This window comes from Lynx rufus, unplaced genomic scaffold (assembly GCF_022079265.1).
Source record: "Lynx rufus isolate CCGP_SWC_20201006 ecotype Redwood Valley unplaced genomic scaffold, mLynRuf1.p SCAF_3, whole genome shotgun sequence".
Taxonomy (NCBI): domain Eukaryota; kingdom Metazoa; phylum Chordata; class Mammalia; order Carnivora; family Felidae; genus Lynx; species Lynx rufus.
The window spans coordinates 16,986,444-17,013,993 of NW_025814845.1; the positions used below are offsets into that span (position 1 = coordinate 16,986,444).

Below are 27,550 nucleotides of genomic sequence, written 5' to 3' on the forward strand. Positions count from 1 at the left end.
TCACAAACTTAAGTCAACGACTATATGTTCAAAAATCTTTGTTTTCCCTTTGAAACTGGATGCAAAAAAGAAATCTCTCCTGTCGGTGGAGACAGCCGTGAAGGAACGAGGCGCTTGCACATAAATCTCCTTAAATTTTGTGAATAGCTGCTTTTCCTTATCCCACTGGTATATCTGGGAGAACGTATAGTCACTCCCCAGGGCCAGGTAGTGGTTATCTTTAAAAGAAAAGGGCTGCAGGGTCATGGCCCCCCGGGATGGAAGAGCCTGGATCTCCACAAACCGCTTACTATTCCACTTCATGACCCTGGAGTCCCCGATGAAGCGGGTGAGGGAAAGGTAGAGGGCATTCTGCATTCTAAAGCTTTTCACGGCCAGTACGTCCTCCATGTTGGGGATATCACTGTGGGGGACAAACTTCTTAGAGCTTTTATTCCACTGGAGAATGATGGGGACCTGGGAGCGGCTGGACAGAATCAGATGCGATTTCCCGTCTATGTCCACAAACTCCGCATCCGTGTCCCTGAACCACTCGTGCAGAGACTGGTAGGAGTAGAATCCTTTGCTGTTCCATTTATACACTGTGGACAGCCCAGCTTTCGAGCTGTCTGCGATGACGAAGAACGTCTCGTCCTCGATCTGAAACAACTCGATGTCGTTGGGCTTGGAAATGCGGGAGACTTCGATGTCTTGGAATTTGACAAACTTGGTCCAGCTCTCGTCGTATTTGTAAATGTGGGAGCCGCCGAAGAGCTGGGCCACCACCACGAAAACCTGGTCGTCAATGAGGATGGCCTTGCAGCCCACAATGGACTGACCTGTACCCCGAGAGAAACGAGAGGGGATTAGGGCACCGCGGTTAAAAACGCTCCTCCGCAGCGAAAATGGGGCCCTTGTGAACTGTAAAATGGGGAGAGATGTAAAGAAATGGAAGGAATGGAAAACCGGACAGCCGACGTGGAGAACGGTGTGGCGGTTTCTCAAAACACTGAACACAGAATTACCATGTGACCCAGCAATTTCACTTCTGGGTCCAGAGCGAGGTCTCTAAGAGATTTGCACAACCGTGTTCATAGCCGCGTTACTCACAACAGCCAAAAGCCAGAAGCAACCCAAGCGTCCACTGACGGATGAATGGATAACCAAATTGTAGTACGTACACACAATAGAACATTGTTCCACCTTAAAAAGGAAGGAAATTGACACACGACACATGACAATATGGATGACCGTTGAGGGCATTGTCCTAAGTGAAATAAAGACAGTCACAAAAAGATAAATAACCTATGATTCTACTTATATGAGATCCCTAAAGTAGTCAGACTCATAGAGACAGAAAATAGGACGGTGGTGGCCAGGGGCTGAGAAAGAGGGGAGAGTGGGGAGTTAGTGTTTAATGGACACAGAGTTTTAGTTTTTTCAAGATGGAAAGAGTTCCAGAGATTGTCTAACCAGCATGGTGAACGGCACTTAATGCTACTGAACGATACACGTAAAAGTGGTTAAGATGGTAAGTTTTATGTTAATGCATATTTTCCCACAGTTAAAAAATTTTTTTTTAATTTTTTTTTAATGTTTATTTATTTTTGAGACAGAGAGAGACAGAGCATGAACGGGGGAGGGTCAGAGAGAGAGGGAGACACAGAATCTGAAACAGGCTCCAGGTTCTGGGCTGTCAGCACAGAGCCCGACGCGGGGCTTGAACCCACGGACCGCGAGATCATGACCTGAGCCAAAGTCAGACGCTTAACCAACTGAGCCACCCAGGCGCTTCCAGTTAAAAAAAATTTTTAAACTTAAAAAAATAAATATGTGTCTCCACAGAAATAAGTGCTGATCACCTGGTGTCTTTCGAGGCAAGAGTACAATTCAGGAAAACCACAAACACTAAATGAACTGTCTTCGTGCTATTCAAAAAACGTATTCCCCAACTCCATAGAGCAGGATGAAACAAATGGGGAGTTGGGGAGGGAGGATAAAAAGGTAGGAGTCAGGTCTCAGAGACACGAGGAAAGGACTGCCACGAGGGCTCTTTGAAGACACTTGGCCTCTTCTGATTTCTAGAGCCAAAGGAAGCTGAATGCTGGCGGAACAGTGTTAAACCCTGTGGCTCTAAGCAGGTGGCCCAGGATGTGAAATGCAGCACGTGTAAGCTTTCTGACCTTGTGCCCGTTGACTCTCTGTGCTCAGGCTCCTCGTCTGTAAAATGAGGATGCTATGACCCCTGACGCGACAGGGTTAGTAAAGACTAAATGAGAAATTCATGGTTGGTGTTGTTAGAACAGAGCACCCATAAACAGGAAGTGGTCAATGATTAGAAGCTATCGTTACTGGATTATTGAATCAATGGTCTCGATAATCAAAAGATGTAACCCCTTTAAAGTCGCCCATAGCAGGCATTGCAAAAACACCTGTAGAATGATCACTGACCTGAATGATCTCGCTCGGGCAGCACAAAGCCAGAACTTTGCTGCAAAAGGGGACCTCTCTTGTCCGGACCATCTCCTACCATTTTCTCCCCCACCCAGACCCCCGAGCCTTCTCCCAAGCTCCTCTCTCCAGCCAGCAAGCAATAGGACCACTCACATCCATCTAGGTCATCTGATTAAAAGTCATTTCTTTCCCCTAATTTTCTAGGCAATTTGGGCCAAAGTGAATTTGGTCTGTAAATTACAAGGATAATTATCCAATTTCTGTCCTTAGTATCAACTTTGGGGGCAGACGGTGGGTGGATTTTTGAGTGATATTTACTTTTCCTGGTCCTTTTCCTCCGTTTCAAGCTAATTATTCCTTTTCCCCCCTGAGTATAAAAGTTTTCAATGTTCATCAAAGCAAATTTTGAAAATAACAGGTAACCATTAAAAAGTGTGTACTATTGAGCAGGCACTATACTAAGTACTTTACATGTATTTATTCATTTCATGCTTACGACAACCTTATGAGACCAGTATTATCATCATCATCATCATCCCCATTTTATAAGGGGAAAAGTGAGGCACAGAGAAGTTAAGTAACTTATACAAGGCCACACAGCGAGTATGTGATAGAGCTGGGGCCCTAAATCCAGGTAGTCTGGCTTGAGTCTACACTCAACTACCAACATACCAAAAAGCACAAAGAGGAAAACCAACATCACTCGTACTGCAAATGCTGAAATAACACTTCGTATCTTGATAAATTTCTTTAATCGTTAATCTATGCACATACCCAAATTCAAAATTTAAAAATAAATTTCGGCTCCGGGGCACCTGGGTGGCTCAGTCGGTTGAGCAACTGACTCTTGATCTCAGCTCAGGTCAGAACCTCACAGTTGATGGGTTTGAGCCCCGCATCGGGCTCTGCACTTACAGGGCAGAACCTGCTTGGATTCTCTCTCTCTCCCTCTCTCTCTGCCCCTCCCCAACTCACACTCCCTCTCTCTCTCTCTCACTCAAAATAAATAAATAAACTTAAAAACATAAATGTGGGTTCAAACATTTTTTTAAATTAAAACTAAAAATAAATTTGGGCTTATAGGATACGTGGGCTTTTTATAGTCTACTTTTTTTTCACTCGACCGCTATGATGTAAACGTTTTCCCCTGTTATTGCACCTTCTAGAACTTGAAGCTTTAATATTATATGGTATTCCATCGCATGGGTGTATCCTATTTTTAACAAATCCCCTATTGTTGGACACTGCAGTTATTTCTAGTTTTTCATTATTGTACGTAACATGCTTCCTTGTAGTCTTTTTTGAAAACCATCTGGCGGTATTCTTAAACGCAGGCACTGCCGTGCTAAACGTTGGGCACGCTTTTAAGGCTTCTGGATTTAAACTACTGAACTGCTCTTCGGAAGCCGCCTGACTCCACCCTGACAACACCAACAGAGTGCGTACTCCTGCTCCCCTTCCTGAGTGGCCTACCTATGGAGGTCCCTGCGACCCAGAAGTGTCCCACAGGCCTGCCAGTCTGTCTCAGCTGCGGGGCGCTGTGAGAGAGACAGAAAGAATTCCTTTCTTGGAGATGTTCCAGAACACCTCTGTCCAGGCGAACACTTTTAGCCTATAGAACTGTGAGTAGAGGCAGAAATCACCGTGCGTGTGTGTGTGTGTGTGTGTGTGTGTGTGTGTGTGTGTGTGTTAGCGTAGGGGAGAGAGTAGAGCCTAGAAATCAAAAGGCAAACAAAATAAACCAAAGACAGGAGAGCTGAGAAGAGATGTAGAGAGAAAAAGGAGACGTAAAGTGTGAAATCTTGGGGTGAGCGTTACGGTGGGTTTCCTTCTCCTCCCAGCAGCAGCAGATCCATGGCTGGAGCCGTCCCTCCCGCGCATGCTCATCACGATCTGCAAAGGGGGACGCAGGTGCCCCTCCCAGTCCTCAGGGCCCCCGTCTGGCCAGGCATGGATTGAGGAGACCGTGCCCAGCCCTCGCAGACTCTGGGATCACTCCGTGATCAGACAAGATGACAAATTACATGCATGGCCCGTGAGGGGAAAACGGGTCCGTGTTTCCCTTGGTCTTGTTCAAGGCAAGCGGCTGCAGGGTGGTGGGGAGGAAGCATTCCAGAGGCCACAGCAAGTATATTTGTCATGTGCCCGGCGCATGAGCACTTAGGGCTCTCCTTCACGCCAGGCCGCGCTCAGGGAACCACACTCCTTCCTGCACCGAGGGATCCAGGCTGTTTCTGGAATCACTCTCTTCCCCTGCTCCCTCGGTCATTCTACGCTGGCCCCTCCTTTCCTATGCTGATGAAAGTTACGGAGAAGTTTTAGCTGAAGTGAAAGAATTAGGCTCTGGAAGGGGGGAAGAGGGCTGCCCCTTTTTTTTATCCCCAGGTGACAAAACTAATATTCGCTGAGGACCTACTACGTGCCCGTCTGCCCCGGGCCCCAGTCAATTCTCGTGGGTCCAATCCGACGATGATCCCATTTTACAGATGAAAGGGGCTCTTGGAATGAAACTAACTTTGCCAAGGTCACTAGCTGGAAAGATCTGGGGCCAGCTTCATCGAAAACCTGCCTGATGTTGGAGCTCACAAGTTTTATTACCTCACTGTTGAAACCCGTTTCTCAGGCTTGGCTGTGAAGAGGATGTAGGTGGGCTTTGTGTGGGGCTGCCCACCACTCATTAGATTGAGAGCGAGGGGCTGAGGAGTCCCCAGAAACTAAAAAGGCCCCACCTTGGCTCTCACCTTGGCCACACCCACTCCGACCTCACTGAATGCTTCCCACCCACCGCTGCCCCAACCCACGCCCCGGCCCAGGCCATCAGCACCTGCTCGGATTCCTGCAACAGCTTCTCAACCAGCTTCTACCTTCGTCCCCTGTCCCTGCCACAGGCTACTCACAGCCCAGCCCCCTGTGCCGGGCACCTGCCTCATCCTGGGCAGCCCTGCCGACCTCTGCACGAAGCTGTGCACCCAGATTAAAAACCCAAGTCCTTCCTCTAACCTGTTAGGTTCCTCTAACCTGTCCTTGTCTGCGGCAGCTTTCCCTCTGGATCATTTTGTTCAGGCCAGAATGGCCCCCCGGATGACCCCAACAGGAAAGGTACCCTCCTGCCTCCGGACCTTTGCACTTGCTGTGGCCTCTGGAATGCTTCCTCCCCACACTGTCCACATGGACCAACCCCTCATGTCCCACCCATCTTCTCCACGAGGCTTTTACCAGTCTAAAACGTCAACCCTCCCATGGCCGGTTCTTCAAAACTTCCATCCCCACCTTCCTTTCCCTTCTCAGTGTGTTGTCATCTGCTGTGTTATCTGCATCATAATTATTTGTCTTTCTTTTTATCTCTCGCTCCCATTACAGTACAAACCCGTTGGGGGTGGAGGTATTCATCTGGCCTGTTCACTACATCATGCCTAGCTCAGAGTAAGTGCTCAAGAAATCATTGCGGACAAATGAATGAATGAATGAATGAACGAATAACTTGACGATTGTCGGGATGCAACCAGCTGCAGACTGTCAGAAGGGCAAGTGGAGGGCCGTGCTGTCCCTTCCTACCCAGGTCAACCTGAGAGAGGAAAGGGGTGAGATGCATCAGTGACAGGCCCTGAGCTCTGCCGCCAACGTGATTCAACATGCCTGAGCCCTGCTCTCTTGGTCTGCAAAGGTGTGAGAAGGAAGCCGGCACTGAGAGCTGCTTGCTCTGTGCCTGGCACTCTTGGAATCCGCACAAACATCCATATAAAGTACCTGTGTTGCCCGTTTTACAGATGAGGAAACTGAGCCTCAGAAGCCACAGCCACTTCTTAGTACCTGGCGGGGTCAGGAGTACAATCCACGCGCATCCGTTTTCAAAACCTGAGCTCCTTATCATCTGTCCGCCGCCTCTCTATTGAAAGGGGCTTTGGTCCTCCCCCTGCGGGCAGGCAACCCGCACTAATACCTCAAGGGGCTGCAGCCAGCTTCCAATGAGATACACCAGCGCCTGGCACCTCACGGGCCCTCGACCAGCCTTGGCAACAAGCCCTGGTGTGGAACCCCCTGCACAAAGCACGGGGGCCAGCTCTCATCCCTCACCTATCCTCCAAGTCTGCAAAAAGAGGGAAGCAAAAAGCATGTGGATAGCAGCCCCCACCCCTCCACCTCCTTTTTGCCTCGAACGTGGACTCTGGGTTCCTCGGTTCACCTGCAGCGCTCTGTGCTGAGTGTGCACTTGAAGCCAGAGGGGCTGTTCTCGGGATTGTGAACTCAGCACTAGGAAGCCAGGTGGCCCAACAGCAGAGGCTCATCTGACGTGGCATCTTCTGAGCTTACGGAGGTGCTCGCGTGTCTCACAGACCTCTCAGTGCTGCAGAGATTAGGCTCATTAGCGTCTCTGTTCTTGGAGGGGGGGGAACGGCACTCTCTCCGCCTCCCTACACCCCCTGCACCTGCTGCAAAACCGCGCTGCACCCGAGAGATTCCTAGGAGTCTCCTAATCTGGAATTTCTACCTGATACGGTTCTCTGGCTGCAGCAGCAAAACACTGCTCTAACTCCAAATCGGGAACCACTAAGGGCAAGCCTCTCACAGGGTAACAGGCCACCGTGGTGCTGTTTATAAAGTCAGTGTTATTATCAGATTGCACTTGATAAACAAGACGTCTCTAAAAGATGATTTTGACTTGACCCAGTATTTACAAAGCAAGTAGCCCGTTTTTAGCAGCGCTAAGACAATGGGTTCCTGACAGCGTTGAAAGAGGCATTAACTAGGTTTCAACCCAAAGGCATGAATTTAGACTGCCATTTATTCTTACTGTGTTTGTATTTGTGAGAAGGAAGCAGTGGCCACCAGGATCTGGCAAGTGTGGGCATGCGTGTGCATGCACGGATGTGCACGTGTACGCGTGAGAACGTGTGTGTTAGCATATTCGTTAACAATCAGCTTAACCAAAGTCGAAGGTATCACTGGGCTGCTGAAAAGCTGTTGAAGTCTTAGGCTGCCACAAGTGATCAGGATTAAGGGATTCTCTGGTGACTTCTCACCACGACCGGAAAATGCCTCCCCGCAACACGCGACCCATCACCTCTCCCTTTGGAAAGAATCAGCAACAATAAATAAGACCACCACCCTAAGTTTCTGTTCTCACCAATAATTGACCAAGTCGAGAAAGAATCAGAGAGACGAGGGCGGGCTGGAATGTGTTCCGCGACTCTCACCAAGTCAGAGAGCCCAGCTTTTCCTTCCTGGGGAGGACAGAATGCTTCTTCGCCCACCAGCCACAACGAAACGAGGGGGATACATTGACCAAAGCCACAACATACCTGTGATATTGTCATAGCTCCGGAAGTTCATTTCGATATGGTCCCACTCCAGCACCATGCAGTTCTCCATGCTGGGCTGAGCGATGGCCACGTACACGTCGTTCTTGGAGTTGAATGTATCCACAGAAACCGACTGGTAAGGCAAAGTCTGATGAACGACAAAATCTGGGAATGGGTAGTTAAAAAAAAAAAGTCTCTATGAGATCCCTTGTTGGAATTATCATCCACCATCACCCTTCTACCCTTTTCCATCATTGGACGTGAAGAGGACCAGGAAGGAGGGAGGACCGGAGAGAAGCAACACACACATCACAGCGTGCTTCATTCTGGGAGATTCCAGAAGGCTTCTCTGCCTTGTACAGGATGATGAATGCACAGCTTCTACATTCTCTTCTCTGAGACAAATAGCTCACCGTTTGGCTACAGGATCTCAAAGTTTTACACAAATTTCGGTGAGACCTGGCTTTCAAAACCACAAAAGACCCCCCCCATAGCAACATTCCAGAAATGATCACGCAAATTACTCCGGGAAGAGAGCTGCAGTGGTCACACTGGTTTGGGAAATGCTGTCTTTCTAAGCCTTCTTGGACCGGCCTGGTAGCAAAAAACCTGTTTCATTCTGTTTGTGTGGAGTTTTTCAAGCTTACCTGCCAAGGCGATTGTGTATAACCCTGTTATATTCCCACGCTCTGCCTTACTCCTGGGGGGAAACACCTCCACTCCAGGTTCAAAACCAAAAGTAAACTCCCCAGGGCCTCCTGGGTGGCTCAGTCGGTTAAGTGTCTGACTTCTGCTCAGTCATGATCTCATGGTTCATGACTTCGAGCCCCGCAGTGGGTTGTGCTGACAAGCTCAGAGCCTGGAGCCTGCTTCAGATTCTGTGTCTCCCTCTCTCTATGCCCCTCCCCTGCTCATGCTCTGTTGCTCTCTCTCAAAAATAAAATAAACATTAAAAAAAAATTTTTAAAGTAAACTGCCCGAAGGGCACACTGCAGTTTCGGAAACCACACCAAAGGCTCTGATACAGTGTCAGAAATTTACAAAGCCCACAGTGCAGGGAAGTTGACCAGTGTGTTCACCAGTTACTAGACTCGGTGCCATGAGAAGTGGCCATGATCTGTTAGATTTTCAAGCCACGCGGAACTGTCCTATTTGACCACGTGTTCTGGTCTTACATTTAGCGCTAACACTCCTCATCCCTTTTGCTCCCCTGAGCTACCACTGACTCATTGTGTTATCTTGGTAAGGATGTACAAGTTTCCCAAGGAACGGGGTGAGTTTGCCCCAGGACACAAGGACAGTGAGCGCGTGGGGAAGCCAGAGAAGAAACGAAGAAGAAATTTAAAAACAAACAAACAAACACCAAAACACTAATAAAGTTTAAGGTAAGTGATTTCTTCTGCTAGAGATGTTTCAATGTGCGCTGCTTCCTGGCAGGCTAAATGCACCCTGGTAAAAAGATGGTGGACGTCTGGCTAAGGGAAGTCTTTCCTATGAGAAAACCCTGGCGTTGACCATCTCCTCCCCACCCATGCTTAGCCCCGCCTGCACAAGCCCCAACTCTTCTGCAAAGCCTTCCCGGCGCCAATACCCAGGACTCTTTCCTAACTCACTGGATTCATATTAGGCACTGCCGTTTAAATCTTATTCTTCACGATGACTGAATCTCCAGCATGGCGACTTCGGCGTTGGATTTGGAGAAATGGGGAAGATCTTACAGCCCCGGGCCATTTTACAAGGCCAGCCGCCGAAGCTCAGAGAGGGCATGCGCCTGGCCAGGGCCACACAGCCAGTGTCCTGTGCCTCCTGAGCCAAGGGCTTTGTGAGGTCAGGCCTGGGTCCGACCCTCCCGGGAACCTCCCATGGCACAAGCCTACGGCAGCCACTTCAGAAATAACTCTGACTCGGAAGCCTCTTGAAAGAGGTCAAATGAGAAAGGCTGTAAGGGGGTAGGCCACTCAACAGTGAGCAAAGGCAGGAAGTGCAGACGGGGCAGAGGCAGGAGAGGAAGGGAGAGACGCTGAGCGGAGCGAGTGTTGAGGTGGGAAGAGTGGAGCAGGGCTGAGAAGAGCAGGTAACAGGGGCGGGGGAGACGGGGGCAGGGCTGAGGGAGTGAGGGCAGCAGGAGGCACAGGGACGAGTGCTTGGAGTCAGACCCCCTGAATCCACTTCCCGCATTTGAGACTCTGGGCTGTGTGCTTGCCCCTACAAGGCCTCAGTTTCCTTACGTGCAATATGGGGGCAGGGATTCTTACCCGCCAAGCTTGATGGCAGGGACACACTGATAGTGTCGGTAGAAAGGCCCATCTCAGGGCTCGGCACATAGTAGGTGCTTCATCAACACGGAATCGAGGTCTGAGAAAGGACAGTCTACCTCCTCTGTCCTAGCCCCCACTGGGCTGTATCTTGAGGAAGTGTCCATTTTAATGGTGTCTAAGATAACATGGCAGAGCTGTGACTCCACGGCCTTGCTGAGTGACCTTGGGGAAGTTATTTAACCTCCTCATTGTATGTTATCATTCATACTCACTTAGAGTTGTGCGTACCACAAAGTGAGTGCGCAATACCTATTAACTTCTGGAGGTGTCCCTATCCCCATTCTGAGTGTACGGGAGGTGCATAATAAATGCTTCCCTGGCTTACAAGTGTGGGAGGGCTGGCCTTGCCCGCCCCATGGCCTGTTCTGAAAACTGTGTGGGGAAGAAGTCGGGGGTCATCGTGTGATGCACACAGGTGCAGGGAGAAGGGGGAGAATCAGAAAGGAGGCCGCCTTTGCACCCTGACGGCAAGAAGCGGCCGACGGAGAGTGGGGACAAGTGTCAGCAGTGGATGCCCTCATCCGGAGTGGAGCATCTGGACGAACTGAGGCTTTAGGTTCTTGCCTGTCTTTGTAGCTCTGTGACCTGGGGCAAGAAACCTGAGCCTCAGGGTCCGCATCAGTAAAGGGAGGGTAACACCTATTTCATGAAGTCGCTGTAGAGACTAAGAGAGCCTAAGTGTGAGCACAGAGCCTCCTACAGAGTGAGCCCTGGGGAGTTTTACATAGTAGCTCCGTGTGCGAGCCTCATATACTGTGTAACAGTGACCCTGGAACCTTTAGGAAGAATGACAATGGCTGCTAGCCCCACCCCTTTGTCAACCCCCACCCCCACCCCCACCCCAGATAGCAGCATCGCTGCAGCAAACAGTAAAGGCACGCAAAACTCAACCTGTAGATGACTGGAAAAAGGGAAGTGGCAGCAGTTACCATCTGCTCCAGAAAAGGGCTCCAAGAATACCGCGCCTTGCTCTCCATTACGAGGCAGACACATCCAGCTTCTCGGCCGCCTTCTGCTAACGTAAGCCCCGAAGGCTCCAAACACTCCTGCCCTGCCCGTAACCCGCGTCCCCCACCTGCACCCCCGAGTCTCAGAAACACCAGCATTCGCTGAAAAACGCAGGCTGTTTAAAGGGCAGACCCAAAAGTTTCCGTTTTTCATTAAAAAAATCCCAGAGAGAAAGAGAGCTGCCAAAATTAGACAGCATTTTACAAATCTAGCTTTTTAACGGTTCTATTTTCATTTGTTTTCCCAAAACATTGGTTTCATAATATTTTCTATATGCTGACTATCTGGCACCACACAGACTGTTAAATCATTGCAGTTATAAATCTAATTCTTAATAGGAGAGTCCTTCTCCCCCTTACCTACGCAACACCCCCCCCCAAAAAAAAGGAGGAGGAGGCAGAAGAGAAGGAGGAAGGAAAAGGAAGAAACGTCTGAAAGAAGATGATTGATGACTATGTGTAGGGGTGGAGGGCGGGCTCGAGGAATTTTAAGATCTTCTCCCATCCCCATTTTAATTCGTCTTTCATGAATGGCAAAAGCACATTCGTTATGCAAAGCTCTCCAACAATACACATACTGATATGACATCAATTTGCTGGTGGTAAAGTCTTAATGGCATTCTCTGCAAAACGTGCTGCCACTCCCATTCACATTGGATTGAGTTCATGATGTCAGTGGGATTCTCACAATTTAGGCCTTGCTCCCACTGGAATCAACAGATTTTTACATAGCTATTTATAGCCCTTGCAGAAAATAAATTATACATGATGCTGATCCTATTGGGAGAGAAACTGCACATTAATGCATTATTTCTCTTTGCTTTTCATCAGCCCAGAAATAGGGAAGCTAACAGGACAATTAGGATGCAAAATTCACTCCAAGGAATTTAGTGAATTATCCTCCTAACATGGGGAATCATGAATAGGTAACAGGGATTTTTGAGGCGGTTAAAAATAGACTTGAAGCAGAGGGTTATGGAAAGACTGTGATTAATCTAGAAGCTGAAACAGTCCGGCAGTGGTTCTGCCATGTTCATTACACCCAAGTGCCAGAACACAATGGTAACAGTATCTTCCTCTCCTTCCTCCACCTGAAGAATTTACTCCTTTCCTGAAAATCTGAGCTAAGAGAAAAAGCAATGCCCTCAGACGATGTGCTTCCTCCCTAAAATGCAGTGAGGATGCCATAATAGTACCAGGACTCTCAGATTTGGCTTTCCATCTGCCATCATCCTTGCACATTTCCCCTCCAGCCTTGAATAAAGCACCAAAGAATGAGCCTTGATATGAGCAGGAGATAGGAACCAAAGAAACCCCAAACAAAACAAAACAAAACCCCTCAGAATGTATTGACTTAGTTCTTACAAGGCACAAGGCAGGGACTATCCCTGGGGGTGGACACAACTTGGTTCCGCCATTTTTTCTTGATGAAGAAAACTATGAGCAAAAGCTAATTTGTTCATGAGTCTCAAAGGGATAAGACAGTAGCAAAGATAGAATCATCACTTCCCTGTTACCAGGGAGGACTGCCGACTATCTAAATCTTAGTAGGAAGCTTTTTAGCAAAGGCAAATATATATATGAGAGAGGATGCCCTAAAATGTGTTAGGGGGCTCATGCTGCATCATGGGTTCTGGGTTTAGGACCGGTTCCCAGACCTGGATACCTTGGTTCCAAGCCCCGTCTATTCCTATGACAATTCTCAGAGCCCAGATCATTTCCATAACCGTCCCCAAGGCTCTAAGGTCAGAAATGATGTTTTCTCATATAAATTATTCCCTGTCCCCAGATCCTCGATACCCATGTCATTCCTCCCAGAGACTGGCAGAGTTTTCAGGCAGGTGTGAAGAGAACAATGGGAAAGCTGCTCACTTCACCTGGGGGTTCAGAGAACTCACCAGAAAAACTGGAGAAGAGGCGAAAAGGAGCCCCGGTGAGCTGTAGTTTGGCATTTCACACCAAATGGCCTTGAATGCCACCTTTTGGTGCAAATGTCATTGACTATGACCTCTGATTTATTGCACTGCTCTACGATATAATAAATAACCTGCTAGTGGCCTCAGCTGGCAAAGGGCACCTGCCAATTACACAGCTGAATAGGCTCCTGTTCAACGACGGAAGACAAGGGCATCCCACAAGACTTGCGGTTTTCTTTCAAAAACACGTGAACTTGTAAAGTTCCTTATTTACAGAGATATCTGGAAACAGTTTTTACTTTATGAGCTCTTGTTTGTTTATTTGCTTGGAGGGCAGCAGTAGGGCTGGCCTAAATGTCACATTTTGTTCTTGGAGGTTTTTTTTTGCCTCTGAGTTTCTGTAACTATTTTCTGAGTTCTCATTCCTGCTGTTCCCACTGACATGCCTCGAGGCTTTGTAGATATCAACTCTCAGCCTAAATGTTTATTTTTATAAGTTTGGTAAGCAGGTTTCATACTGTGGATTGATCTGTTTTCCTTTATAATCTGGCTTCAGAAGCTGGAGAAAACTCCACCTAAGCCTTTCATACGGAGGCACTCACCTGCTCTCTACAAGGTGTGACACTGGAGGCAGTTAGTATTTTAATTTTATCTCATAACCTGTAAAATGTATAAATGGAAACCCCGAGGCAGGTCCTGGAAAAATGCAAAATCAAACTTCCTTTACATTTTTCCTCAGTGTGGGTTTTTTCTTTAGATAACTACTTGTTCACTTCTATTTCCATTTTGCCATTGGTTATAACTCAGCCAGTTACCTCTTTTTTTACAGGGAACTACGAAAGCAATGTATGGACTTTAAAGTCTCATATTTATTAGCTGCACGTTCAGTAAACTTCCTATTATTCAATCAAGGGAACAGTGAAAACAGTCAATCAAGACAGCAGGAATGTGGCCCTCTCTGCACGGACTTTCCGTGAAACCTCATTTGCAAATGTTCTTATGCCCAACTTGCCAGTTCATACTTTGGCCCTTAAAAAAAAAAAAAAAAAAAACCTTCAGAGAAATTTGAATTTTGTAAAGAATCACAATTCAAGCCAGGGCACTTAACAAAAAATCCTCCTGAACTGTTGAGATGTTTTCCTGACCACATCAGTTCATTTCTTTTAGAACGCTTAAATGTCACCTAAAATAATTTGGATAGAAAACGTTTACACCCACTTTTCTCTGGTTCCTGTGGATGACAGAAACAAAACACAAAGGGAGTCCTCTCAGTAAGAGTCTTTCACGAGAGCGGTTCCGAATACCTGTGGTTGTGCATTCGTAGTCGAAGCTCGGCACGTCATTTAGCGTTTTTTCCTGATATTCGGGGGGACCGATGCACAGGACGTCAGACACTGTGGAATTCGTCATCTTCAACCACAGATACAACCACTTGGCTTTGCAGTCACATTCAAATTTATTGCCCCTTAAGTCTCTAAAAACCAAAACAAAACACAAACACATACCTGGAGAAATGGACATGCCTGAAATGCTTCAGCAGGAATACGATGATTTAACATCCTGATCTATTTCATACCCCCCCCCCAAAAAAGAGAAATTAAAAGAATGTTGTATTTAATGCATCCTATTTCTTGTGCGCATCACTGACTTTACTTAATGATCTTCAGTGCCCATGATTTTAACTGTAGCTTACAGAGAGCTCTCGGAGCTGACATACCACTATTTCTCCAAACTCTCCTGAAACGGTCACCATGCCAGGCTGGAAATGGGGGAGGGTAGACAGAAGAACGTTCCCCCCTCCCCCCACAGATGCAGATTCTCACAAAGCCAGGACATTACAGGAAGGTAGCGTTCACACACAATCGAAACATTAAGATCTTGTGGAACAATCTCCGGTAAGAAGTGCCAAACACTAGAAGATACAGCAGAGGGATACGCTACCTTGAAAAAGGAAACCTCACACCCGGCGAGCTTAATTTGCCATTGACCTAACGCTACTAAGTGTATTCCAACATGGCAAGACCTAACACGATAGCAACTATATATTGTTTCCCACCATGCACTCTTTGTCACTGATTTCTTTTTTTTAAATGTTTATTTATTTTGAGAGAGAGACAGAGACAGAGACAGAGGGAAAATGCATGGGGGAGGGACAGAGAGACAGAGGAAGAGAGAATCCCAAGCGGACTCCACGCTCCTTTCAGGAGCTTGAGCTCACGACCACATGCAGGACGTGAGCCTCTATGAAGAGTCAAATGACGGAGCCACCTGGGTGCCCCTGTCACGAATTTCTGACTGCAACATAAAAGAAATGCAGTGAGGGGGAGAGGGGGCATTAAAGACATGATTAACTTGGACACAATGACACGTGATTAACTTGGACACAAGCATTTTCCTTACTTACAGTTCAATCAGAGAGTCTAAATCACTGAAGACATCCCTTGGGAGTGCTTTTATATGGTTATTGGCCAGAGAACTAGAATAAGAAAATCATATGTTAATGTGGTTATTATCCTCAGGCCCTGTCACTCCAAAGCCCCTTAAACAAAGCTAATGCTTTAAAACAGAGCTCTCTCTAAACCTCTTCAGCACAACATGGCTCAATTTCTGGCTTTGCTCATTGATACTGAGATCAAGAAGTTTTGTGACACAAAGACAGCATGATAGATGCTGGAGTACAATGTACTTTTTGCTTTGTTTTTAAAAGAAGCTCTTTATATACATTTGTTAAATGTTGGATGGCATCTTATATTTCTCAGAATAAAAGCCAAAGTCCCTTTGATGTCATGCAAGACTATCGTCTATAGTTACCCCCACTCCCACTTAACTATGAGACTGGATCTCTGACTACTCGGAACACCCACGCTGGCCCCCTTGCTATTCAAATGGATAAGGCACTCTCCCACCCTGAGGCCCCTGAACTTGTGATTCATCTGCCTGAACGATCTTCCTGTGGGTACCCACACAGATCACGCCATCATCTCTTTTAGGTCTGTCCTCACTGATCACCACTTCCCTGACCTCTACCAGCTCCCTTCCCTGCTCGGTTGACCTTCACCGCACGACTGTCGCTTCGCGTACCACATATTTTAATTCTCTGTTTTTTGGCTGTGTATTCTCCCCAGACATAAGCAACACAAGGGCAGAGATTGTGTTTGTCCACATCTGTATCACAGCATCCAAGCAGTGCCTGGCACATAGTAGGTACTCAGGAAACCTTTACTGAGTGAGTGAATGAATGAATGAATGAAGCACTGAGGTGAGAATGATCAAAGAAAAGATGTACAGTCTTGTCCAAGAAGTTTCCTTGCAGTCCATCTACGCAAATTCTATTACTTGTGAGTCTAAGAAAGGATTCAGTAAATACTCTTTTGCACAAAGACTCTCAGCTCTAACCCCATGATAATATAAAATTTCAATGGACTACAGTGTTTAGGGAGCAACCGATTGTGATCGGTTTCTTTTCTCATTAGCGAAGGTTGACCAGAGAGCATTTTGCATTGCTCTTAGTTTTGAAGATCTAAAATGTCCTAGTCTGTTCCTCATCTCCAGGAAGAACGACTACCATCAACGCTTTTTCTGATGATTCAGGATCATGCAGTGCCCTGTCATCATCCTGCTGAAGATGAATGTCTGTGGTGCTGGGCTGTTGACGTAGAAAGATGCTGGGTGTTGAAAAGATGTACACCGAGCCTGCGCTTCTCCCCAGGGCATCGTGCTCTAACGTGAGTCAGCCAAGAGACTGATGCCTACTTTTGTTTTCTTTTATTCACGTGAGTGCAAACAGCAAGACATATAAATGATAAACACGTACGCGATTCAGCACCAACCCCTTTAAAACATATATATGAAATGAGCCTTGTGCGCATCACAGTGACCCAGCGGCTCGCAGAGAAAGCTTCGAGCCCATGTGTAACCCAAACATTCTTGCTGCAATATACCAAGAGAATATGGGGAAACCTGAACATTTCACAATTATGTCCCTTCCTGCCTACGTAACCACAAATGGATTAAAATGCAATTTCATGTATTATTTTACTTTTCTTTCCTAAATGATTTAGGGGTACATTTCTAAAGATGTTGGAAAATAGGCTGAATAGGTAATCAGGCTGAACATTGTCGGGCAGTAGCTTTCTGAAATTTAAAAAAAAAAAAAAAAAGGTGCTTGTTTTGCTTTTTTACTGGCTGATGGTCACTTTTTCTGGAAAGCCCCAAAAATTCTTTTAGCTAATTAAAGGTGAATTATTTAGCTAGACATTTTTAGCTAATTGAAATGTACTGTACCCAAGTGATAAGAATATATGGCAAGTTCGAAGCCCAAAAATGTAGAATGTTTAGCAACCTTTCCAAGCATTCAATTTCAGAAAGCCAAATTATTTAGATGGACTATCCACTCCACTCACACTAAGTGCATACCATCTCCCTTTCCATTTCATTTTGCCTACAAATTTATGGCACTTACTTCATTTTTGAAACTACTTAACAGCAACCTGTCCCCTGGGCTTTGCAGGACTGCTGGAAAATAAATGTCCTAGATCTTAGTTACAGATTGGTACTGCTTCTTCAATGCTTTGAAACCTGATCTATGTTTCTTGAGAACAAGAATGTGAGTCTGTAGGTGCTGGAAAAACTCATAAAAAGATACAAACCAGATACTTAAGCAAATTCCATCTAGTGACTTCCTTGAGCATAGGAGTGAGTTTTGGAGAAGCGGTGTGCAAACCTCCTTGCTTAGAAGTTGACAAAAACTGGGGGCAGGTGGGAGGACTGGTCCATTCTTTCAACAATGTATTAAATGCTTTAACTCCTACCTACGTCTCCAACCTACGGAGTCAGCTTTAGAAGTCACCTGACTTGCCCAGAAGCAGAGTATACGTGGAAAATCCAGCTCAGTAAGGAACCCATTGATCAACCAGGGAATCACACGGGATGTGCTGCTAGCTTTCAGCCCTGTACTAGACGCTGGGGGAAGAGCAGGGCTAATGAAAGAGCTGCGTGGGCCCTGTCCTCAGGGAGCTTTCAACGCAGCTGGGGAGATAAAACTGACATCACGAAACAGTACCAACCAGTACGGCCAAGGCTACTTACAGGGTTGGGTGTGTGCAACCAAGAGGGAGGTTACAGAGGGGAGATCAAGAACGGCTCCATGGGGGAGAGAGAACTTAATCTGGATTTTGAAGGAAGAGCAGATTACAGGAGGTCTAAGGTAGAAAATACAACATCCTAGGCAATGGACAGGATGTGAGCAAAAGCCCAGGAATGGGATGGGTTGGGTGCACACCGGGGTCCACGGAGAGATCAGTGTTCTGAGGACATTTAAGGACGTGAGGTTGGAGAGCTGGGGAGTGCCAGGCTCCATAGGCTTGACTGTAGAATGGCAGCATGCACTGGGACGGGCACCTGAATGCATCAGAAGTACGCCGGACCCAAGCAAAGGGCTCTTCGTCACACAGAATAGAAGGTGCCTCTCAACACACATGCACACATTATATACACATGTGGTTGCGTGCACAAATAACCAGTGCGTGCACACAGTTATGTACACACGCAGCATGTACACCCATCTACCCGCATAGAAGTCCGTGCATCTCTGAGCAAACCTGTGCCAAGATCTGCAAATACACGTGCACAATTGCTGCATGGTCACGCCTGTTTTCAGACCAAGGACCCGTAGTCAATGGGTCAAAGGAAAGCTGACACCTGGGTTAACTCAGTCACGTGGCTTTTTGCTTACGTTCATGATCTGGCCAGAGCTTCTGCTCAAAAGCAAAGCCTCTCATTCCTGACTTCTGGGAACCAGATCGATCTGGTCACAGCTGTTCCTCTCCAGACACCCACAGCTGTCTTCTTAGCAGACCCTGTCTGGCCACTCAAACTGCCAAGGGTACTCAGCAGTCCATGGAGAAAATGGAGACTTCTTAATGAGTGGAGGGGGGCTGTGCTGTTGCTGTTGACCATGATAATGACGGCAGCTCCAAGCACACCTTGCGCATTTACTATGGCTAATGGGCTGGATGCTTTGCAAGCGAGCATTAACCCACTCTATGCAGCAATCCCGTGGGGTCAGTATAATCACCCCCACCTCCAGGATGAAGAAACTGTGGTCCACAAAGGCTAGGCAACGTTAATAAATGGTGGCCTTGAGATTTGGACCCAAGTCTATGTGACTCCAAATCCATGACCTTAACCTCTACAGGAATGTGGGGATTTGGTGTCTGGGTTCCATCTGAAAACAAAACAAAACAAAACAAAACAAAACAAAACAACAGCAACAACAACAAAATGAGGCTTTTACAGAAAGAAGGAAAACCTGGGGCAATAATGACAACATGAGGCTGACACTCTCCAGGATCGGTGGTGCCGATCCAGACGTTTGGACCTCCCGTACTCCTCCCTTATCTGCTTACTTTAGGAGGTTTATTTAACTCAGACAGGGCTTCTGCTTGGTAGGATTCCAGAATCAAGTGCTCGTCGAGCCTGCTGACTGACACCTTTGCCTGTATCAGGGCTTGATGTAAATGATTATCTCTTTCGATGTGTTTCAGTCAGGGTTGCACCTGCTGAAGGCACTATCACCCCTGCCCAACACCCCTATTCAGAATCTTCCTATTCTCCCAATTTTCTTTTTATCACAGAGATGAGACATGTTATCTTACTCAATCACAAAGTATCTATCATGCACACAGGACCTGATTCCTGGCTAATAAATGGTTCTTACCAAGAAAATGACTATTTTTACATTTTCATGAACACAGCTGCAATTTTTTTCCAGTTTTCTAAATATGCCAAGTATGTGTACTTGCCTCATTCTGATATAGCAATTCAAATCAATTTGTGTTTAACTTTTTTTCCTCCAGAAAGCTATTAAAGAAGCCAGAGAGCTTAGCTTAAGCTGCAGATTAATCCAACATAAAAGAAAAAGCTATTTGCATTCAAATTAGAGGAACCACAAAAACGTCTCTATTCCATTTCATCCAAATTTTGATCCTGCATTCAACATTCTTCAATGAGTTAACTGAAGCCTCAGTTCCCAAATCTGTAAAATGGAGATTCACAAAGATAACGAAGAGAAGGCTCACTAGGCACGCAGGCACACAGCAGGTGTGTTATACGTGATAGTGCCCTTCCTACCTTCTTCATCACTGGACAGAGGGCCCTCGCGGCTCCTCGTTTCACATGCTGTCATGTGGCCCATAACGGCAATTCAGGGTAACGGAAAAGATAATTAAGCTGAGTGCATGAGTAACCACACTGGACTGCTGTCTGATCAACAATACAAAACACTTCGGGCAACCTGGAACTTAGTTTCCTTGAGAGAATGTTACAATATGGACAAAGCAGTCAAGAAAGAACAAGCATCTCGCAACACGTTTCATAGGACTTACAGGTGAGTCAGGTCACGAAGGCCACGAAAGGCATTTCTTGAAATGGTTTCTATCTTGTTCCCTTCAATGAACCTAAAGAGAACAGCAGTATCATTCCACCAAATTTTCTCCACTTAATCTCTCTAAACGATATTCAAAATGAATTCTTTTTTAAGTGGAGTACGTTCACTTTTATTATTTTTTTAATGTTTATTCTAGAGTGAGAAAGAATGTGTGAGTGGAGAGGGGGGAGGGGCAGAGAGAGAGAGGGAGACACAGAATCTGAAGCAGGCTCCAGGCTAGCAGCACAGAGCTGGACGTGGGGCTCGAACTCGTGAACCAAGAGAGCGTGACCTGAGCCGAAGTCGGATGCTTAACTGACTGCGCCACCCAGCTGCCCCCAAAACAAATTCTAAAAGCACTCATGAATTTAAAACATTCATCTCTGAAAAACACAAATAAATAAATAAAAGTAAATAAAACATTCATGTTTTATAAATAAATAAATAAATAAATAAATAAATAAATAAAGTAATCCTTCTCTGAAGGATTAGGTCAGCTACACCAGATTCCAAGTGGGAGCCAGGTTTGTGTGCAAGAATGCGTCCACACAAGTGTGTGTCCTACGCTCGTTCCAGAAGCAGCATGGAAGTCCTCACATTCAGAGCTGGCAACACGGCTGGGGGGTGGGGGGAGACATCTTGGGGGGAAAGATGAGAAAAAAGCCCAATACAAAGGCAAGAAATTCTTCCATCTCTGCAAGGCTGGAAAGCTTCCAGACATTCTCCCCACTCAAACCCTCTTAGAGTTTACAGCGCCTGGCTATTAACACTCTTGTTAATATCGTTGTCTCTTGAGGGGAGCCCATTGTCTTACGTCTCTGCGTTAAAATCTTTGCTGGGGTAGAATTCCAGTAAGCTCGGCTTCAGGCAAACTCGAGTTCAGCATGTCCCATACAGCCTAATCTCTGAACAAATGGGTAACAAGGCAGGAATTCTCTCAAGATCTCTAAGCCACTAGGAAATAGGAAACATAATGAAGTTGAGGATGGGCCAAACTTCTTGCTCTGTGCTAAAATGGCTTAGGGCTTGCACACAGGTCCTTGCAATAATAACCCTGACTGTGCTTTGAAGTCTTCATGGGAAATACATAAAGCGAATGCACTGTGACTATTCCCTAGGACCACAGAGAACTAAATTTCAGTTTATGGCATCCCATTACATCAAATGTAAGAGGGTCTTTGATGAGATGGTCCAAGGGAGAGGCTTTGCAACACGATGCCATTAGTTGGTAAAATAGTTCTTGATTCTTATACTGACCTTTATTTGATGTCTTATTTGTTTTAAATCAGGGGTCTCTTGAGTACGAGAATTCGGTATAGGCTGATAAGCGGACTTCCCCCTCAGTAACCTTGGCAGTAAGATGAACTGCTCACAAGAGAAAACTGATAGCTTTACATGTGCTACCCCCATCAGCTGTTCAAGTGCTTTGACAGAACGTAGTTAGGCTTAGCACTTCAGTCATAACCCGCTTTCCATATTCTGTATACTATCAGGCTGCTATGAAAGTTTACATATCATGTGTATTCTGGAGAAAGAATTCCTTCAGAGACACCTTTCCTAAGGACATAAAATCAGCAGAGTTTTCTCAGACCCACGATGCGTTTAGAATTCAAACATCTACCTGTTAACCTCAGATAAGAAAGCGGAGACCAGCCTTTAAAAATCCCTCTGAATGCTAAATAAGGAAATCCCATCTGATAGCAGGACTAATATTATTACAAAGTTACAAAAGGCAAGGATGGAAGCATTTAAAAGGCGAAAAGACATGAAAGGGGGGAAAGGCAAATCAGAAAAGAAACCCGGAAACAAAATCGCAACAAGGGCAAAGCTCTCTGCTAGGGGGAACAACCTGCACAAAGAAAACAAAACCTCTTCTTTTAAAGAAGAAAAAAATGCAATTAGACTCTCATCAGCAGCTCATGGGAGATACTGCGAAAGGGAAATAGGATAGCCAAATTCAAAACGTGAAGTTATATCCCCATACAGGGAGACTTTATTTAAAAATAAGTAACCCTCAGAAGGCTTCGGCTTTATTTCTGGCCGATCAGCAAATCCATGCCTAGTTATGAGAGGTAAAAATATCCAACGCAATTTCCAATTGTGCTTAGTCCATGCCAAATTAAATGTCAGCAGAGAATGAGTGAATATCTTTCCTCCTTTGTTTGCTTTCACCCGCTTTGTCTCCAACCTCCTCCTGTCCCAGCATGTTTATACACAAGTAAACTATAAAAGGTCAGGGCTGAAAAGAGAATGGGGTGTCCTCCATTTTGTCCGCCCCTAAGCTCTCTAAGAGATGCTGTTCCTGCTCGGACAGCAATAGAATGATTCGATGGACGTACCCAACGCTCAGCAAACAGACAAAGCCCAACACTTACAGGTATTCGAGATGAAACAGTCCAGCAAAAGCATCATCCCGGATGGCTGTAAATGAGTTAGAATTCAGCAATCTGAAAACACAGGACAGATTTCAATGCAGAGATTTATACCTGGAACCACACAGTGAAGCCCCTTTCTGTTTTCTTTCGCCACATTCTGATCCACGGCAAAAACGGGCTCTTTGCAGCCCAAGCCTGGCTCCGTAGGTGCACAGCCCGACTCGCAGATGCCGGCAGGCAATTTTGGCTAGATTTTTGGGTCACCCCACTGCTCCACCCCCCCCCCCCCGTGGGTCTCAGTAAATTCTCTCAAAACATGCCAACGCTCAGCACAACTAAACGGCCAGCCAATGCTTTGCCATGCCCAAGCCACCATGGAATCAGAGATCTAAAAGGACCTAACCCAACTCTGTTTTCAGAGAAATGTGTGCCCAGAGAAGTGACTTGACCAAAGTCACACAGCTGAGACCACAAAAATTAAAACTGAAAAAACTAAAACTCCTTTCTACCATATTATATATTCCCATGAGAAATGATTTAAAAAAAAAAAAAGTTTAAGAAATCTTCAGAAGTCTCTTTATCAGCACATAGTTTCCTATTAGTCACCACGTAAGCTTCTTTGGTAAAAGTTCATAGAATCTATATCGTCACCACTTGAGTCTATTTGGTGAAATGCCTGAAATTGTGTCTCCCGCATATGGAAAGTATATTTTAATAGAACCACAATTTCCAAGAAGTGACAGCTTTTAAAATGTTAAGTACAAGGTCAGAAGCAGGTCCATAATATTTCAAGAACAGAACTATCCACGTTAACTTTATTTAGGATGAGAAGTGATCCATCCCTCACATGTTTTCTGGAATACGTTGCTTAATTTTAACATCCTCTCAAATTTAAGAAACAGAATAAACAGAACGAGCTATGTGCTCATGACTTTGCCTATCACTGACTTGCTTTTGAAAACTGCTTTTTGGACATTTCTTTTCATCAGCAAACAATAACGGGACTGGGATGCCAGACATGACATGAGCTCTCGCCAAGAGTGGCTGGATACAGAGCAGTTACGAGTGTGGGTTAGAAAGCGGCTGGGATTTTGGACAAGTTACTTAACTCCTCTGAGCCTTAATTTTCTCGTCTGTCAAATGGGGAGCTAAAATACTCTTTTTGTAGGGCTGATCAGATGATCAGATAACATTTTCCATATAAATGGATAGTATGCTGCCTGACAGTTTATATCCTCAGTCAATGAAAAATACTTCTATTTCCAGAGCCAACAGCGAGAGTGTAAAAGGCAGGTTTTCTTTTAAAGTGAGGTGTTTGGAAAACGCTTCATTTAGGTGAAATTTGGGTCATCATTCAATGTCATCACGTCTCCTGTTGCCAAACACGGGTGTTGGGATCTATGATAAGTCCTGGAGGAAAACATGGGCCAAACGGAGACACTGAGCAAAGAGCCTGAGATTCCCCAGGTGGGGACACCACAGGGGAAGCTAACACTGAGAGTTTATTGGGGGTATTTAAGGAAGGACTGATACCAAAGGGGCAGGGATGGTTCCTCCCAGGTCTATACCTCCGGGGGCCCCATTTTCAGAGAGAACATCCCATACTCACAGCAGCTGCAGGGAAGGCAGGTGGGAAAACATTCGGTCCTTGATTTCGGAAAACGTTCCATTTACCAGGCTCCTGCGGGCAAAAGAGAAGCAAACCGAGGCCTAGGTCTCTTTCAGAAGTGATCGCAGGATGGGCAACCGGCCATATTCTCCACCTGTATTTCAAACTCCTCCACTCAAAAATGAGGCTTAAAATCGTCAACCAGCGGGGGCTTCTCAGGGGTAGAAACGAGAAGAGTCAAGCCACTTTCCAATGAACTGGATCAATATGAAAACTAGTCTGAATAATAGAAGCCTTTACCATCAGTCTAGCTCCTTCCACAGACATTATCTCAGCAAGTTTAAATCAATCCCCTCCCTTCCTTCTCTGAACTACAGGAGGCCCTGGCTGAAAATGGATAATTACTTCACCTCTGCCCAGGATTCTGTTTGTGTAGACACAGCATTAACGTTGGCCGGGGAAACTCCGGGGAAGGTTTAAGCATTCCCCTTGGGAACACATCTCTGAAAGACACTCAGAGCACCTCTGGTTAAATGCACTGTGAAAGCCTTGGGGAAAAACCCAAGAGACACCTGAACTGGAATGTGCGGTAGGAGGCAATGCCATCTGCCAGATATAATGGTCAAGGCGGGGGCAAGCAGCTTGACTGTTTGTGCCACCAGGTCCCCTATCCTTTCTGGCCACAGCAGGACCTCAATACATTATTTCAACATTACTTCAGTTAACATGCAGAGCAATTAAGCAGCTGCCTTTCTAAAGCATTTAACAAGGGAAATTCTAATTTCTGGAATCCTCCCTGTCACTCGACTTAGCAACATTAGGAATCAAAAAGGCTCTCGGTTCCTGCTGGCCAGACCCTCCGGAGTTTCTGTAAATGCAAATGGAAATCCCTTCAGCCCCGCACCTTGCCTGGGGTGGGAGGCAGGGGAGTGTAGTAAGAAGGACATGAAGAACTTCACCCCTGGGACTCCCTGCCTCTGTGTTTGGGTGGGCATCACCCCAGCAGCACCTTGGCCTGGAAGGAGGAAGTTCTTTCCGCAGGAAACCTTTCCCAGCAGTAAAGATATAGCCCAACAGCCCCTTCCACTGTCAATGGAACCTGGTTGTGGGGCTTGTGGGGCTGTGTGAGGGCAGGTTAGAGGCATCACTTAGCAGGTGAAGAAATAAGGTGGGGCCCTTCCCGTTAATTCCTCCAGCGCTGAAAAAGCGGCCAACTTAACGTGTGCTAGGGAGAGGGGGCAAGAAGCCCTTGTGAACTCAGGGCAAGAAATCTTCCGGCACTTGGCCACTGGCCTGGGTGCCCTAGGCTCTGCCCAGCGCAGTGCTCCCCTCTACCAGGCCTCATGAGGTGGCCCCCACTTCCTGAGGCTGCATGCCTTTGCTCGGGTCCCTCCGGACCTGCGGTGTGGACTGGTCGGGAGGAGGCCACGGTGTAAACCACCGCCCCAGGCGCGAGGTGGGACAGTGAGGCCTCACCGCTCCCCTGTTTACACTCACTCCAGTCAGGCTCGGGGGCACATTCCTGCCCCTACACAACCACCCCTCCCCCCTCCACAGGCTCTCAAACTTTAACGCACCCCAGAATCACCTGGGACGCCACATGCAGACTCCAAGTGGAGCCAAGGCTCCACTCCTGAGACCCTGCTTCATTCAACGCGGGTCCGGAAATCTGCATTGGCACGAGCTGCCCCAGGTGGGTCTGATGCAGCTGGCCCGCGGGCCACACTTTAAGAAACACTGCCACAGGGGGCTGGGCTGGGCTCCCAGGCTCTGGGTCTCGGGCTCCCTCCACCCTCCCCTGGGCCCGAGACTCCACCCACGTCCCACAGCGCGCCCCCACCCAAGCGCGGAGAAAGAGGCCGGGAAGCGGGGTCGGGGTCGCGCTGTCCCAGCGCCGGAGGCAACTCCCCGGCGGCGGCGGGCGCAGGGTGGGGCGGGGACTGGAGGGGTCCCACTCACTCACAGGGAGCTGATGTCGCCCGGCACGATCCTGGGCACCCAGGAAGAGCCCACGCAGATGATGGACTCCTTGGTACAGCTGCAAGTGGCGGGGCAGCGCGCCAGCCGCCTCACCTGCGCGCCCGGCGGGATCAGGCACGCGGCGCTCAGCAGCAGCAGCAGCCCCGGCGCCCCGCCGCCGCCGCCGCCGCCGCCGCCGCCCCGCCGCAGCGCCATGCCGGGTCCCCGCCGCCCGCTCCCCGCCCCGGCGCCCACCGCCGCCGCCGCCGCCGCGCCGCGCGCTCGGACCCTGCGCCGCTGCAGACGCGGGCGCCGCTCGCTGCTCCGCCGCCGCCGCTGCTGGCGAGGACGAGGGCGCCGCGGGTGTGGGAGGCCGAGCCGCAGCCGAGCAGCATGCTGGCCGCCACCCCCACGCGCGCCCCCCCACCCGAGCCCGGGCTCGCTGGGCGGCCGCCGCCGCTGCGCCCGCCGCACTCGCGCCCGCCTGACATCAGCACTCGCGCCCGCAGCCCGCTCTGGCCAATGAATAATGCGGGGCGGGTGCCCGCCCCCGCCGCGCCCCGCCCGGACCCTCCCGACCCTCCCCGGGAGCCGCGGGCCCGGGGAAAAGTTGGGTGACCTTGGGGGAGGGGCCGCCCTGGCCGGAGCCGGCCCCCCCTCTCCTCCCCCGGGGGCCCGACTGAGCGGCGGGGGCTCACATCCTCCCCCCCACCCCCCGCTGCTGTCCCTCCTAGGGCTCCAAATGATTTGGGGGAGGCACTGGGCTTCTTTCAGCTGGGACAAAGTGTGAGGCCAAAAAAAAAAAAAAACAACCCTAGGACCTGGGGAACTGGCTTCATTGCTGGGTGCTTTGAAGAGCACAGAATTTTGAGCAGCCTTTATTAATTTTTAAGAGAAGAAATGAAGTGAATGGTACCATGGAGTTCGGCCGGGATGATTTTGCTCGTCTTTCGCGGCGGGGGCACTGGGGTCGGGCGCGCGTTCCCGCAGCATCCGTGGGGGGGACTGAAGCCCGCCACCTTTCCCTGGGGAAGGCACGTAGAGCAGAAAAGCTGCTACAGCAGTGCACGCCCCTTGCTGCTCGGCGGCCTGCCTCCTGCTTGCTGCACAGATACATGCCTCCCAAAGTTTTCCCTCGCTCAGCGTGCTTGCTCACTGGCACCGCAACCACCCCAATTAAAGGACAGAGATGAGTAGAGATTGGGGG

At 47.8% G+C, this 27,550-nt stretch overlaps 1 protein-coding gene across 1 annotated transcript; it reads right to left on the reverse strand.

Annotated features, from left to right (window-relative positions):
* On the reverse strand, positions 1 to 26,559 carry LGI2 (leucine rich repeat LGI family member 2). The gene is made up of 8 exons (XM_047092432.1): positions 26,348 to 26,559; positions 24,385 to 24,456; positions 22,776 to 22,847; positions 20,360 to 20,431; positions 15,379 to 15,450; positions 14,279 to 14,448; positions 7,734 to 7,898; positions 1 to 818 (listed from the first exon to the last, which is right to left on the reverse strand). Exons 1-8 carry the CDS (start codon positions 26,557 to 26,559, stop codon positions 1 to 3), a joined length of 1,653 nt encoding a protein of 550 aa, XP_046948388.1.
* Between the last annotated feature and the right edge of the window lie 991 nt (positions 26,560 to 27,550).